Here is a 17044-nt window from a genome sequence, read left to right on the forward strand (position 1 = left end):
CCCGGTATTGAGGTCAGACTGATAGGTCTGTAGTTTCCTGGATCTGTTTTTTCCTTTTGAAGATGGGAACTACATCAGCTCTTTTCCAGTCCTCTGGCAGCTCCCCTGTGCTCCAGGATCTTTGAAAGATATAGTTCAGTGGTTCTGAGATCACGTCTGCCAGTTCCTTCAGAACCTTGGGGTGTAATCCATCCGGTCCTGGTGATTTGAACTCGTCTAGGGTAGACAGGTGTTCACTTACCATTTTCTTCCCTATTTTAACTTGTGTTTCTAATCTGTTTTTTGTAGTGCTGTTTTTGATAGGTTGGATTGTTTTCCTTTTGTGTAAAGACAGATGCAAAATATGAGTTAAGTAGATCTGCTTTCTCCCTGTTGCTTGTCATCTTCTTGCCACTTTCTCCCAGCAATGGGCCAATTGTTTCCTTGACTTTTTTCTTGTTTTTAACATGTTGGAAGAAGCTTTTTATTATTTTTACTTTTGTCGCTAGCCTTTGTTCATTGTGAGCCTTAGCTTTCCTCACTTCATCTTTACAGGCTCGGGCTGTTGCTGATATTCTGCCTTAGTTATTTGCCCCTCTTTCCACTTTTTATATTTGTCCTTTTTGTCTTTCAATTTGTCAGATAGTTCTTTATGCATCCATGCTGGTTTCTTTTGTGATCTACTATTTTTCTTCTTCATTGGTATTGTGTTAGACTGTGCTTTTATAATCTCACTTTTCAAAATTTCCCAAGCTTCTTGAGTTGTTTTCCCCCTGAGGATTCTCATCCATTGAATCCTTCTCAAGATCTCTCTAAGTTTATTGAAATTAGCTCTCTTAAAGTCCAAGACTCTAGTTTGACTTTGTTCTACTACTTGTATTTGCTTAATGTTGAATTCCAATATTGTGTGGTCACTTGCCCCAAGGTTCCTGTAGCTTCAACACCTTCTATCATTTCATCTCTGTTAGTGAGAATTAAGTCCAATATGGCTGATCCTTGTCGCCTTCTCTATTTTTGGGAAACAAAGTTGTCTGCTAGGTTTGTTAGGAACCTTTATGGAATATTTTACTTGGGGCGTGAGGTCGGCTTTATTATATTGCATTAGGTGCTATAAACTGTCTTAAGAGACTTCACAGTGGATACCACAGTATATAAATTGTTGTATACATAAATGAACTCATAGCTCTTCAATGACCAAAAGACTTAAAAGGGAATACAATATTTCAAGGCAAAGCAAGAGAATGAAGTTCATTATCCTTTTGGAAATCTTATTTAAGAAGAGTTTCTTAAAGTTTCTAAATAGATTTGTCTAATTTTTTATACAGATGTTGATTTTTTTCTTTAACATCTTCTTTGTGCTACCCAATGAATACACTTATACATTAAAAAAGGCTACACTGAGAGTTAAGTATTTCCTTAACTGACATAAGTATATCAGTCTCTTCTTTTCTGCTCCAAGTCTTCTCTAATAATTTTAATGCAGACTATCATCAACTAGTATCAATAACAACACAATGTTTCTCAATAGTTTCAAAGAGTGATTGGCAAAATCTAAGTTCATATTTGTTTCATGTAGCAATCTGAGAGTGGAGTTCTATTGTTATCATCTAAAGTATAGAGTCACTTTCAATGGTGAGATGGATGGTATATAAAATAAATAAACAAACAAATAAACAAATAGAGTGACAGGGATATCCTGAAGGGGAAAAATTAACTTTAGAGAAAATGCAAAGAGATGCAAATCAAATTATTATATAGAAAATCTATGTATTCTATATTTGAGACTTTTCTTGAAATTAACAATACAGTTAAGGAAAAATAGATATTTTATTGCTTTCTTGAGACATATCCTTCAGAACTACACTGTTTCACACCTAATCCTCTGGTGTTTTCCATAATAATCATAAAAAATGCTGAGGTACACATGGTTCTCAATTTTGTATATAATATGTTTGAATATTAAGGAATGCCTATCTGCACTCCAGAGAAAGGGTACAATGTGGTACTGAATTGTGGAGATGGAGATATTAATTGAGGAGCTGAGCTGTGAAAAACTCAGTGGGATCCCACAGAAATATGGATAGCTTCTCCACAGACATTAGTATCTGTGGGATTAGTATTAGTATTACTCAGAAGCAAACAATTCAAGAACAAGAAGGCCCAAGGCTTTGCTGTGTTAGGAACAATCATCTGAGATCACTGAAAATACATCTCACTCTGTACTGGTTTATATTTAATGTCTCAGAATGTTCTTACTATGTATACTAAGATGGAACTACATGCACTTTCAAATCAGTTTCTGACTCCTGTTGACTGCCTGGACAAGTTCCTGAACTTTAGTAACCTTGAGTTATTTGAAAAATGAGAAAGGTGTATTAGGAAAACAGCAAATATTAAATTCCAAGATTCAATCAATAGAATGCATAATTTGACTTTTCCAAATAGGACAGCTGATTCAGTTTGAATAATTGTATTAGAGGCATCCAAACAGATTTAATTTCAACCATGAGCATTTGTGTTTTTATAGCATTAATAATCAATCTGAACAGATTCAGTTGAATTTAAATCATCAGGAGCAATCTGTACATCCATAGGATGTATAAGAAGACTGAACAAATTATATATTTAAGGTCAGTAATGGGTTTCAATTTCGGTCACTACTGGTTTGCTTGCGGGCGCGTGCTCATAGGTGACACTTCTGCGCATGCACAGAAGCTTCTGCGCATGTACAGAAACATCCGGGCAGGTGAGCGTAGCATGCCGCTGCTACTGGTTCACCCGATCCAGGGTGAACTGGTAGCAACCCACCACTGTTTAAGGTGTAGTGTTAAATCTAAGATGATAATTGGATGAGGAATATTTCTAATTGGAATCTGCTGTATGAACGGCTAACATTTGTTAGCACTTCATGCAGCTTCAGACTAGCTATGAGGATTTAAAGAAGGTTCAAGGCTGAGCAAGCTAGCTTCCTTCATACAGGACTGCTAGTGAAGCTTTAATTTTTTTAGAAAAAAATCTAATTTTGGAAATGTTTCAGGAAATGTTCTCATGTGCCACAGACTGCAGCTGATACAGGCTTACAAATCTCTCACTGCAATCAACAGGAGCAATGGATGTCATTTTATCTGAACTGCTGTTATAGGATAACTGATCAGCTAAGACTTGGGTAAATAGATGTCAGACAAAGAGCAAAGCATTACATACAGAGAAGCCCCCAAGCACTGAAACAGCACCTTCCAGGCTGGCCTCCACCATCTGTGTAGGGACAGCAACTACCAGCATAATATCTGGGGATTCTGAGAGTTACTGCCTTCACACATTGGAAAGGCAACACAGGTGAAAATTTGTCACAAACTTCCTTGTACTGCTTCATTTAGTCCTCCACAAGGATCAGTTCAAAATGGGCCCAAGAAATGAATTTATATTTAAATGTTGTGATCCAGAACAAATGTTAGAATACTTGGAGTCATAAGACAGATACGTAGCCTGTGCCATACTGGTATTCTGTCTTTTTAAAAATTAAGTGTGAGCATCTTAGTGGTTTTTGAAGTCATAATCATAAAAAGGGGAAAAAACCCTACTATATCTGATAGCTTAAAGGCCCAGCCCTCTATTAAAAAGAACCACAAGCAAAGAGCAGATGTATAGCAAAAAAGGGCTTTGCCAAGCACAAAGATGCAAGTGAGCCAAGCCACAGAATATAAAAGCATAGAGAAAACCCAACATTTCTGGAATTGCAACCAGTCTAGTCCAGACTGGCCATTATAAGTATGTATTCAAAAATGTAGCATGTAGAATGTCTGTGTATGCCTGTGTAATGTATGCCTGAAAGGGAGATAAGTAATCAAATGTCAAAATATGTGTTATCATCAGAGAGACAGGATTGATTGCAGGTTCTTGTGAAGGGTACACTAAGAAAGTGAATCAAGAAAATGTCTTGCTATACAACCATGTCCCCCTCTTTACTTTTTCCTCCTCCTGATAGTTGGGATAAGGGTTTAATCCCAAACAGGATTCAATGGTTATATTTTGGGGCACATATGGACCAATGACAGTGGTTTAAAAGTTCAGTCGAACACCATTCCTAAAAAATCTAATAAAAACCGTAGAAAGTTTGAAGTCACATCTGTAATGACAGTCAACAAGTGGTAAAATGTGAATCCTTATGTCTCTCTTCGCTGCAAAAAGGAAGGAGAGCAGATGAGAAGGCAAATTGAAGAGTCTACTTGGGTTTACGTAATACCAAATCTTCTGAAATGCTATGTTCACCCATCTCAGGGCAGAAGCTCACAAGGGAGAACCAACTATGCTTGGACAAGGCACAGACATGGAACACATGGTTATCTCCATCTCTTTATTACAGAGACATTCTATTGCCAACAGTGAAGCCTGGATCAAGAATAGGCAACAGTCTGTTGGTCCAAAAGGGTCGGATAGAAAAATCTAGAATTTATACTCAACGGTAAAATAAATGCATATAATAATAATAATAATAATAATAATAATAATAATAATAATAATAATAATAATAATAATAATAATAATAATAATAATAATAATTTAATTTGTATACCGCCCTTCTCCCGAAGGACTCAGGGCGGTGAACAGGCAGATAAAATATAAATACACACAGTAATTAAAACATCCCTTAAAAACTAATTTAAATGCCCAAAATGTTAAAAACGTACTCCCCATAAAATAACAAAATTTTAAAACCCATCCAATAAAAATAAAAATCAGGCTAGTCCAGCCATACGAAATAAATAAGTTTTAAGTTCAGAAAGGTCCTAAGGTCAGGTAATTGTCAAGTCCGAGGGAAGTTCGTTCCACAGGTGAGCTCCCACAGAAGGCCCTCCCCTGGGGGCCGCCAGTCGACACTGTTTGGCTGACGGCACCCTGAGGAGTCCCTCTCTGTGGGAGCGTACCGGACGATGGGAGATAGAAGCCGGCAGTAGGCGGTCCCATAGATAGCCCGGTCCTAAGCCATGGAGCGCTTTAAAGGTGGTAACCAATACCTTGAAGCGCACCCGGAAAACAACAGGTAGCCAGTGCAGTCTGCGCAGGATAGGTGTTATGTGGGAGCTCCGAGACGCTCCCTCTATAACGCAGCCGCGTTCTGAACTAGCTGAAGTCTCCGGGTGCTCTTCAAGGGGAGCCCCATGTAGAGAGCATTGCAGTAGTCCAGGCGAGAGGTAACGAGAGCATGAGTGACTGTGCATAAGGCATCCCGGTCCAGGAAGGGACGCAACTGGCGGATCAGGCGAACCTGATAAAATGCTCTCCTGGAGACGGTTGCCAAATGGTCTTCAAAGGACAACCGACCATCCAGGAGCACGCCCAAGTTGCGTACCTTCTCCATCGGGGCCAATGATTCACCCCCGACAGACAGCCGCATCTGCAGCTGACTGTACCGAGGTGCCGGCATCCACAGCCACTCCGTCTTGGAGGGATTAAGTTTGAGCCTGTTCCTCCCCATCCAGACCCGTCGGCTTCCAGACAGCGGGACAGCACTTCGACAGCTTCACTGGGGTGGCCCGGGGTGGAAAAGTACAGCTGGGTGTCATCAGCGTACAGTTGGTATCTCACCCCAAAGCCACTGATGATCTCACCCAGCGGCTTCATATAGATGTTGAACAGGAGGGGTGAGAGAATCGACCCCGCGGCACCCCACACATGAGGCACCTTGAGTCGATCTCTGCCCCCTGTCAACACCGTCTGCGTCCGATCAGAGAGGTAGGAGGAGAACCACCGATAAGCGGTGCCTCCACTCCCAACCCTCCAACCGGCGCAGCAGGATACCATGGTCGATGGTATCAAAAGCCGCTGAGAGGTCTAATAGGACCAGGGCAGAGGAGTAACCCCTATCCCTGGCCCTCCAGAGATCATCCACCAGTGCGACCAAAGCTGTCTCCGTACTGTATCCGGGCCGGAAGCCGGACTGGAACGGGTCTAGATAGACAGCTTCATCCAGGTACTGGGGTAGCTGACATGCCACCACACTCTCTACAACCTTCGCCGTGGCGAAGATTGGAGACTGGCCGGTAGTTCCTAAAACAGCTGGGTCCAGGAAGGCTTCTTGAGGAGGGTCTCACCACCGCCTCTTTCAAGACGGAAAGACCCCCTCCCGCAAAGAAGCATTTGTAATCCCCTGGAGCCAGCCTCGTGTCACCTCCTGAGTAGCCAGTACTAACCAGGAGGGCACGGAACCAGTAAACATGTGGTGGCGTTCAGCCTACCCAGCAACCTGTCCATGTCCTCGGGAGTCACAGGATCAAAGTCATCCCAAACCACCTCAACAAGACGGGTCTCGGAACCCTCGCCTGGATCTACCCAATTTTGATCCAATCCGTCCCGAAACTGAACGATTTTGTTAAACTCCTCGGCACGCCCTTGTAGGGGTCCTCCCGCCTCCTGTTGAAGGAGCGGCGGGTCACCCAAACAGGGCGGCCGGGCGGTTATCTGCCGGCGCAATGAGGGAGGAACGAGGAACGCCGAACCCTCATTGCCACTAGGTAAGTCCTACTATAGGACCTAACTAGTGTCCGATCAGCCTCAGAGCGGCTGGATCTCCAGGCACTCTCTAGGCGTCTTCTCCGGCGCTTCATCTCCCTCAGCTCCTCGGAGAACCAAGGAGCTGGTTGAGACCGACGCCGGGTCAGAGGCCGCAAAGGCACGACACGGTCCAAAGCTCCAGCCGCGGCCCGCTCCCAGGCCGCAACTAGCTCTTCAGTCGAGTCGTGGGCCAGGTGTTCGGGAAACGGCCCAAGCTCCGTCAGGAACCTCTCCGGGTCCATCAGGCGCCTGGGACGGAACCAACGCATTGGTTCCGTCTCCCTGCGGTGGTGGGTAGCGGTCAGAAAGTCTAGACGAAGGAGAAAATGATCTGACCATGACAAAGGTTCAACAACTAAATCATTTAAAACCAGATCATTAGACCACTGGCCAGAGATAAAAATCAGGTCTAGGGTACCTCCCCCGACGTGGGTAGGGCCGTCAATTAACTGAATCAGGTCCATGGCCGTCATGGAAGCCATGAACTCCTGAGCTGCCGAGGATGCTACGCCGGCTGATGGCAAATTGAAATCCCCCATGACCAACAGTCTGGGGGTTTCAACTGCCAACCCGGCCAGCAACTCCAACAGCTCAGGCAGGGCTGTAGTCACGCAGCAAGGAGCCAGGTACGTGATCAACAAGCCCACCTGAGTTCTACGACCCCACTTCACGAAGAGGGATTCACACCCAGCTATCTGAGGCACAGTGGTTTCCCTCGGCTCAAGACTCTCCTTAATGATAACCGCCACCCCTCCACCCCTACCCTGGGCCCTCGGCTGATGGAATGCTCGGAAACCTGGTGGGCACATCTCCACTAGGGGGACCCCCCCTTCGGTGCCCAGCCAGGTCTCCGTAATGCCCATAACGTCCGCGGTCCCTTCCTGAATAAGATCTGAAATCAGGGGGGCTTTATTAACCGCGGACCTGGCATTACATAACATCAGCCGGAGGCCCAGGTCCCGATTACCCTGGCCACTCGGGTCACGGGAAATTTCTGGGGGGCCGGAGCACGCAATCGCTCGTAAACAGCGAGGGCGAGCCCCCGAAACCTGATGTGGCCCCCCCTTCCGTCATATCTGCCTCTCCCACTTACCGTAGTAATAGCTCGACCCTGACAAACTGGAATGACGCCCCTCGCCATAACCCCAGGACCTATTAAGTTACCGCCGCGTAACTTATGAACCCTGTGATCTGCAGTAAGCAAATCGCCTGGTTATATATGATTTCTCTTTGATTGACTGATTATGTGCCATCAAGTCATTTTTGACTCCTAGTGATTACAGGGATTCTTTTTTCTACATGACAATTTCTCCACCGTCTGTAATAACGCACATTATCACATTCTGTGAAGCTTTTGCTCTATGGCTCTTACTGAAATAATAGTTGCATTTAGAAGTCAGGATTTCCAAATAAATAAATAAATCTCTATGTGATTGTTTTGTTATTTGCTTGGTTGCCATTTTATATTTTGTATTTATAAATTGTATTGCTTATTGTTTTTATTTGATTTATTGTTTTTAATGCTGTCACACTAGATGAGTTGGATGGCATTATATATCTAATAAATAAACAAATAATTGTGGCCAAGGCAATGTTAACCACAAACCAAGTCAAAATATGAAATAGTTCTAGAAACTCAAATGTACTCCATCAGGAGTATGCATTCTTAATTATTTTAAGACCCAGGGAATTATTTCAAACTCAGTAAGATGACAGTGATGTTCTGTTGTTATCTTTTAAGACTACTGTAATTCACACGTGGCTGCCCTTAAAGTGAACCAGAACTGCAGCTGCCACAGAATACAGCCACCGTCTTGTAGTGTGATGCTAGCTGGTTCCTTACTTTATGGAGTACTAATAGTTGAAATATCTTTGAATAGTAGTAGCTGGGGTTGGTAGTTATATTGTTGGTTTGAGCTCCAAGCTTGGCGATTTGGTTGTAAACATTTCGTCCCCATTTGAATGGGGACGAAATGTTTGCAATCAAATTGCCAAGCTCGGAGCTCATACCAACAAGTTCTAATAGTCGCCAGTGGGTTTCTGGTCTTAATTCGATGTGATGGTCATTACCTATAAAACCCTACACATAACCTGAGCTTTGTTATCTTTTGAACTCTCTTCTCCAAGCAGAATCTGCCTGCCTTACATAGTGCAGCCAGGAAAGGATGCTGCGGGTATCCATTCCCAGAGAGACTGAGGCTGGCAATGCTCCAAAAATGCCATTGTCAGTCGCATGTCCCCAGAACTTAGGTTAGCTCTTGTTCTTTTATCCTTTACAACAGTGGTTCGCAACCTGTGTCTGTGGACCTATGGGAGAGCCACGATGTCATCACAAAACATAGCCTGCGAAGCCTTGAAGAAATGTTATGATTTAAATCTTGAGAAGACTTGGGGGTCCTTTGACACAAAAGGTATCTAAAGGGGGTTTGTGGTGAAGAAAGGTTGAGAACCACTGTTTTAACAAACAATCATAAAAAATCTTCATCCAGAGGGCATTCAGTGAAGAAATTTTAAAACAAGGACAACATCAGATACAGTAGCTTTCACTTGTCGACTTCTTGTTCAGTGATCATGAAAGCACTGAAAAAAGATTTACAATCATTTTTTGAACTTGCAGCTGTCACAGCATTCCTATGTAAAGAAAAACACCAAGTGCCAATTTTTGTTTTGGGCATTTGGCAATTGGCACATATTTATGATGGTTGCAGTGTCCCCCTTTGAAGAGATTGCCATTTGCAACTTTCACAGCAGGTTTCTGACACAGTTAATGGGGAAATTGGCAGTCAGTCGCGATCATATATGACACTGCACATAACCACCACACAGCATTAACTTCAGAGCTGCAGCCAGAACTGATGTTGTAAGGCAGCAAGGTCATGTGGTGTTTTACTTTACAACCATGTCACTTAGTGACGGAGTTGCTATTCTCAGTTGTGACCTGTAACTTACGACTGCCTGTATTGATTTTATCACTGGACACTTCAATCTTTGAATACTGTTAGACGTCTAGAGTGAGTGGGCAGTTCATACAAATTTGCAAATGAACAGGTACATAATTTGATTGCCACAATTAATGTGCTATCTGAAAGCTGCATATTATAACAGAATGTCAGTGAAAATATGGAAAACTTGCCAGAGAAGTACTGTAATGGGTAGCCTGGTCTTATTCTTTGCCATGACAGAACCAAGAGAAAAAAAATTGGAGCCAGGGGTATAGGATACAGTAGGAGTCCATGACTATTTTGAAACTTCAGGGTCCATTTTCAGAGACAAGAGAATGCCTTGCCTGATATTCATGTGAACAACAATAACAACAACAAACATTTCAAATAATTCAGATTCAGGCCAATAATGACAAACTGATTGTCTCTGAAGCAGAGGGTGATTATGGTGGACACACAACTACATAAGAACCATACTGAATTTCACCAATTTTGTTCAGTCACAAGTAATGTTTCTATCAATATTCTGGGGTGTACAGCTGAAATCCAGGCAACAAAAATAGAAAGGCTTCTTGAGATCCAGGATGTTCGGGGGATGGGGGATGAGGAAGAATCAGGGCTGGGTGACGTGTTGTGTCATCCAGTCAATATGGGTTTCAATGTCATCCTTACCTGAGGAGTTCCCAGCCTCTCTATTAAGGGAACCAGGTGAAGTGGGGCATATTTGGCTTCGAGACGCTTCATGCGTACCTCCAAGCGTTCTCCTTCTGTTAAGCGAGCAGCAAACAGTGAAATGAGAAAGCAAAAAGAAAAAAAAAACCTAGCATTTCAGAGTCATCTCCCAACCATTATCCAACTCTGGGACAAGTATGACATAAAACCGTGGAAATGAATTGTGAAGAAAGGTCTTTACTGACAACTGTGACACCAAATACACTTGTAAGAGGATCTTGTTTTTAACGCAAACATCTTGCTTTGCTTATAGGGTGCCCTTTCTTGTGGATTAGCCAATAGGGCCCCTAGTCAAATGAAGGCAATGAATAGCTAACTACATCTAAGATTCTTCGAAAGCTGAAATTTCTGTAACTTCGCAGCTACTACATAGCTAGGGAATAATGACTGATTTCTGTGCATCTCTTCACTCCTTACCTTTGATGTAGACCCTGGGCAAAATATTTTGGAAGGGAGCAGCATGCAGCAAATCACACACTTCTTCCTGGGACTGAGGCAGGAGGAAGAAAAATAAAAGGTGTTAAAAACTACCTAAGAACTGACTGTTTAGCTGTCAACCAAACCGGGAAGGGAACAGTGATCCATTTGCTTTCAGAAGGCTATTCAATTCTATCTCAATATCCAGGACAACGGACACATAACGTGTGTCAAAAGTAAGTTTATAATAAAGAGAATCTTGTTGTGTTTTTTTTTGTAAAACTCAGGACTTCTGCTTTGTTTACTTCTTCTGATTCAGCAGTAGGATTTCTTGACCCCTGCTGCAAAATGGTGTACTTTCCATAAGATTGTAATAAGGACTGCTGATAATTAACCAGGTTCCTCCTTCTTTGGGTGATTTGAAGTTGTCAGGCACTGCCAAGGATTGTGCGGATCTGCGTTGATGTATCTTGAATGGTCACATTATTCCACATAGGTGTATCCACATATAGGCTGCTAACAGACATACTTAATTGATTTGTCCACTCACAACTGCCTTAAGAAGAATTCTCTGAATGCTTTGTTTAAATATGAACTATAAAGGCACCCTGAAAATTTCATTGAGTTTCAGTGATAAAGCATGTAGTACGTATTGCACTAACAGAAAAAAAACTCCAGAATGTACCAGATGTTTAGGTTTTCTACCAGGCTGTGACTTTAATTGTGATTGGATATCTGGACCTGCTACTGAGCATCCCCATTATAAAAACTTACAGTGTGTAAGTCAAATTAATTAAAAACTTATTTATTTATCCAAGCGGGACTGGCTTGATTTTTAAATTTCTAAATTTTAATTTTTTGTAATTTTATATGGGGTATTTTAGGTTGGGTCAATTGACGGTTTTAATTTGGCCATTATTGAATATGTATTTTAAATTGATATTTTAATTTTGTATATTTAAATTGTTTTAACTTTGGCTGTACACCGCCCTGAGTCCTTTGGGAGAAGGGCGGTATAAAAATTCAAATAAATAAATAAATAAATAAAATTATGTATGTGACAGACACTAGTTGCATTTAAGCCGGTAAGTTCAAACAATAAGCCAGAGCCGAGGTTTATGAGAAAATGTGTTTATATTATATTGTAACCTCTTTTGACAAGGCTTTACCTTGAAAAGCAGTATGACAATATTATAAATGAAATTAATATAGTGCAGTTGTTAACTTGCCTTTTAAAGAGAAAAAAATGAAAACCTGGTCATTTTTGGCTATGTTAATTATAAGTGTGCATCAACAAAGACTCAACATTTGGTAAATTGGAAAAAAAAACCAAGATGGAAAGTAGCAAGGGCATAACTTTGTCACAGAGCCTTCCTTGGCCACTAATGGCAGTGGGACAATGATCAATCTGATAGACGTACAGTCCGAGTTTGGAGGTTGGAAAGGCTGATCTGACACAGAGTATACAGCTGTCCTTGGAATAGTGTTGCAAGTCACTGTAATGTCTAATAGAAAAGTTAGCAGCCTATGGGCCCTGTGAAGCTGCAGCTTGAGTCCCAGTAGGGTGTTTCTAAACTTCAATAGCAAATCTCCAAATTATATGGGGTGGTGTTGGTGTTCACAAGTAAGTGATATATATATATATATATATATAGTATAGTATAGTATAGTATAGTATAGTATAGTATAGTATAGTATAGTATAGTATAGTATAGTATAGTATAGTATAGTATAGTATAGTATAGTATAGTATAGTATAATGGGGTGCAATGCTCCCGGTTCGGACTGGATCGCCCGATCCGGTAGCGATGGCAGCGGGTGGTTCGGAGAACCAGTAGCAAAAATCCCTGCCACCCCCATGCCCAGCTGAGCCGCGTGATCATCAGAGGTTTTTTTTCTTACTTTTAAAAGCATTTTTTCTTTGGCTGAAATATGCTTTTAAAAGTTAAAAAAAAAAGCCTCTGATGATCGCGCGGCTCAGCTGGGGTCGTCAGAACCTTTTAAAAGCATTTTTTCTACAACCTCTTCGGTAGAAAAAATGCTTTAAAAAAAAAAAAAAGTTGGCCACGCCCACTGTCATATTACCCCCCTACCACCAAGCCACGCCCACAGAACTGGTGGTAACAAATTTTACATTTCACCCCTGATAGTATAGTATAGTATAGTATAGTATAGTATAGTATAGTATAGTATAGTATAGTATAGTATAGTATAGTATAGTATAGTATAGTATAGTATAATCTATAATATAATATAATATATTATACAATATAATATTATTGTATGTATAGATATATAATTACTTACTTGTGTACACATAAATACACACATACATACTAAGTCTCTACCTGTTTTATTGTGGAAAATGCCCAAAAATATTTTTTAAAGGATCTGAGAATTCTGGTACTGCCCACTCTGATGTCCTCATTGGCATCATTTAACAGAGACTGACTTCCTGAGTATCTTCTTTTTTTACCAACTTCATTTGGAATCCAAACTACAAGAAGCAGAAGATGAACCAGACTGGGGGCCAAAGGTGACCCAACACAACTTCTATGTTGGGCATTTTAGTTGTTGCTGTGTTTTTCACCTGAAAGCAGCACGAGAGCGGTATGACATTTGGTTCAAGACTGTGCTTACAGGAAAGGAAGACTTATCTGATACCTACATGTCAAGTGGGTAAAAAAAAATAGAATGGCAGACATAGCAAGGAACTGCTCTTACTTTCAAAAACATGGGAGATCTTGAATGGCCTTCAGGCTTTAATTATACAGTGAATAATACAGCTGTTCTATCCATCTATATACGTTCAAACTTAAAGTTTCATGGAATTCAAAGAGGCTTCAGTTTTTTGCTGCAATATTTCCTGTGAATTTTAATTCGCTGCATGTTTCTTGGTATGGACCACTCTAAAAAGAGACTCTGTGATGTAAATTGCCTACTTTCCTGGGAATATAGCCCAGTGATCAGGTCAAACTTATTTCCAAGTAGCCATACTTAGAACTGAGCTGGAAGAGGCTGAGAGAGGAACCACAAAATGAGAAGAAATTTAAAAACACATACAGAGATCAAGAGTTAATCTAAACTGCAGACACACAAAGAGGCAAGACCTCGGAAGCAGGAATGTTGGCGGAGACTTGAGTAATGATTGCAGCAAATTCTGCATGACTCTACATGGCGGTATAGCAACAAAGTAAGCCATGATAGCTGCATGCAAGGAGGCAAGACACTGCAAAAGGAGGTGGTTTTGATATACCCTTGTGTGAAGGCGCATTTGGAACGTTATTGATCAATTTTCTAACTCCCAGACACACTTTATATGGACCAAAACATGAGCACTGGTCCCTTATACAAGCCTCAGTGATATACAGAATGTAATTTTATGTGCATTTTTCTAGGGCAGTCTAAAGGAGTTGTTGCCATATGGTAATATCTTATGGTAAGTAATATATCATATAATTTAGAATATCACGGTTTCCTATTTTATAAAAAAAAGGCCACATCAGAACTTGGTATGTTCGATTTCAATCTTTAGAAGGCCAACGTAGAGGGGAGGTTTTAGCTGCTAGAGGCAGCACCCCAACTAATCGTTTTATGTGAGAAAAAACTCTGCACACTGTAGAAGTTTTGTATAATCAGCACAAGACTGTGCTCTCCTACAGTCTTGGAACCATCAATCCAGTACAGTCACTTATACCCAGATTTGCTCCATCCTCTAAAGGAGAGGGAGCAGATTACCATTTTAATGCCAGAAGTCAGTTTTCTTCATGCTTAGGAGGCAAGGAAAGGTGCACACTTTTTAAAAAAAACTTTAGAACAACTTTAGAAACATCCTAAACTCCTACTTCATGATAAGTTAGTACATTTATAGATTATTTTTCTCTCAGAAAAGAATAGCAGAAAAGTAAACTTATATCAAAATATTCTCTTTAAGTCATCATTAAGAGACAGGTCTCAATCAAGAAGCATTCATAAATAATACAATGTACGCAGTAACATATGTTCAGCATGCACTATGCTTATTTTTGTGATCATAAAAAGCTCAGGGAAATTAGATCATTTAGTTATGGATACAATAAATATGGGTTTTATTCTTCCAGGGGATTGTTCTTGGCATATGATTCAGAATGCTTACCTCCATTCCACCTTTGGCAATCTGCAAATTATTGGCACTACGGTATTGTCATAATAAACAATGTGCTATTATTAAGTAATTAAAAACAAACAAAACATGTCCAATAAAAGGGAGAACCTATTGTGAACTTTTAAATATTATGCAAATTAGAAGGATTGTCCTAGCAACAAGGGGAATAGGCATGACTTCTTGAAATCATGACATCTTTAAAATTGGTAAATATGTTTTTCATCTTAATGGAAGAAGAGAAATATCAGAGAGTTATAAACTGGTAGGGAGTAGTGTGGCACTCCAGAACTTGCCGAACTACAACTCAGAACATCCCTAAACTATATAGCAAATCATGACAGATGCCAGGAATTGTAATTCAGCAACTGGAGTAGTATGGTTTGTTCATACTACATATTGATTATTAAGATTTATTCTGAAAGATTATCTATCTATCTATCTATCTATCTATCTATCTATCTATCTATCTATCCATCCACCCATTATCTATCTATCTATCTATCTATCTATCTATCTATCTATCCATCCATCCATCCATTATCTATCTATCTATCTATCTATCTATCTATCTATCTATCTATCTATCTATCTATCTATCTATCATCTATCTCAGATTTTTTCATTTGGAGCTGGATGCTATCCCAGGTATGTAGGAAGCAATATTGGATGCTAACTTGATAAGTCAAGTTGTCTTTACAGATATTAAGAACAATTTTATGCAAAATTAACCACATGCACTGCAACTACACTTACTGCTACCACACTTCAAGTGGGATTGAAGCACATATGAAGCACGTATATCATGTTATCAAGGTGCACATGTTATTTTGATACTATTGTGGTTTGTTAGAGATGCCGTGATCACAATCTGCAATGAAGCCTGAAGACAACTGCATTTTTTTTCCAATTAAAAAAAATGGAAAAGCAAATAAGTAAATAAATACAATCAGCTCATTGGTATTGTGTTTAGGCACTCAGAGTGCATTTATATGGACAAGTACTTCTGCTTCTGTGTTTGTCTCTGTACTTCATTCTGGCAGGCTTTTGGCAAGCCACTGAAGAGTACTGTGACATGTAATAGCAAGCTGCAGCATCCTTTTCAACCTTGGACCTTTCGGGCTGTGTGGGCTTTAGCTCACTGAATATCCCAAGCAGCATGGCAATTGCTACTGTAAATTGTGGGATTTGACACCCACCCATTTGAATGGCATACACATTGCAGAAGTCGCTGTGCAGGACTGGGAGTGTAGGAGCTGAAGTTCTGTAGACCACAGCTAAATTGACAGCTAATTGAACACAGATAGCTCATTTGTTTGTTCCTTTGTTTCATGTATAATGATTTAAGCCCAATTATTTTCCCAAATAATTCATTTTAACTCACCAGGGCCTGTTCTATGAGAAGGCAGAAAAGAATGGCATTACCCACTTCCCTCAGACTTTGGAATACATCAGTCTTTAGTTCTGCATATTCAATTATGTCCTTCAACTGGTGATGGAAAAACTCCAGGATTCCTGAGGAAAAGCAAGATATAAATAAAAGACCCAAAGGTGCTTTTTCGAAAGGCATCTGGACTTCGCTAGTTTGTCTTTGAAAACGTTTCACTTCTCATCCAAGAAGCTTATTCAGTTCTGACTGAATGGTGGCGAATGAAAGGATTTATATTCTTTGCAGTCATCTGGTTGTTAGCACCCTGAAGGTTGGTCGTTAGCTCTCTGAGAGCCATGGAGGCCACTTGGGGTTTTATCTAGGCCCACCTCATAGGACCTGCCAGGTGTACGTCCCTAGCAGAAGGATCTGAATCATGACCTCTCTGAAGCATATCAAATGCAATGTGCAGATATAACTGGGAAGAGGTGATGCCTCAGATTTTGTTAATGGGTAATAAAATTAAAACAATGTGGGTAAGCAACAGAAACTCTTCACTAAGAAACCAATGCAAGGTAGAGGATGGGGATTCTTAGCTTGGTAACAGAACTTGTAAAAAAGATCTTGTAATAGCAGCTGAGTGCAAACAGTGTGGTGTGGCTGCAAAAAAAGACAAAGACAATTTTTAGACAGCATCAAAAGAAAAAAAATATGTTCCAAATCATGGGAAGTAACTGTTCCACTTTCTTCTGCTTTGTTCAGATTCCATTTTAAATACATTTTAAATGTATCCCATTCTGAGAATCATATTTTAAGGATTCAAAATAACTGGAATGGATTTACTGTAGGACAAAGAGGACAATCAGGGGATTGGAAATTAAGTCTTACGAGAACAAACTGTAGGACCTGTGA

At 40.6% G+C, this 17044-nt stretch overlaps 1 protein-coding gene across 2 annotated transcripts in view; it reads right to left on the reverse strand.

Moving 5' to 3' along the window:
* Window positions 1-9199: 9199 nt before the first annotated feature.
* Window positions 9200-17044, reverse strand: part of CYFIP2 (cytoplasmic FMR1 interacting protein 2) — a 65195-nt gene continuing 57350 nt past the window's right edge. For both annotated transcript variants that reach the window (XM_058172626.1, XM_058172625.1), the window contains exons 26-28: window positions 16148-16278; window positions 10623-10695; window positions 9200-10240 (exon numbers count right to left, since the gene is read on the reverse strand). In XM_058172626.1, coding sequence (XP_058028609.1) covers window positions 10110-10240; window positions 10623-10695; window positions 16148-16278 — 335 coding nt within the window. In that variant the 3' untranslated portion in view covers window positions 9200-10109. The remainder of the gene's footprint in view (window positions 10241-10622; window positions 10696-16147; window positions 16279-17044) is intronic.

This window comes from Ahaetulla prasina, chromosome 2 (genome assembly GCF_028640845.1).
Source record: "Ahaetulla prasina isolate Xishuangbanna chromosome 2, ASM2864084v1, whole genome shotgun sequence".
NCBI lineage: Eukaryota > Metazoa > Chordata > Lepidosauria > Squamata > Colubridae > Ahaetulla > Ahaetulla prasina.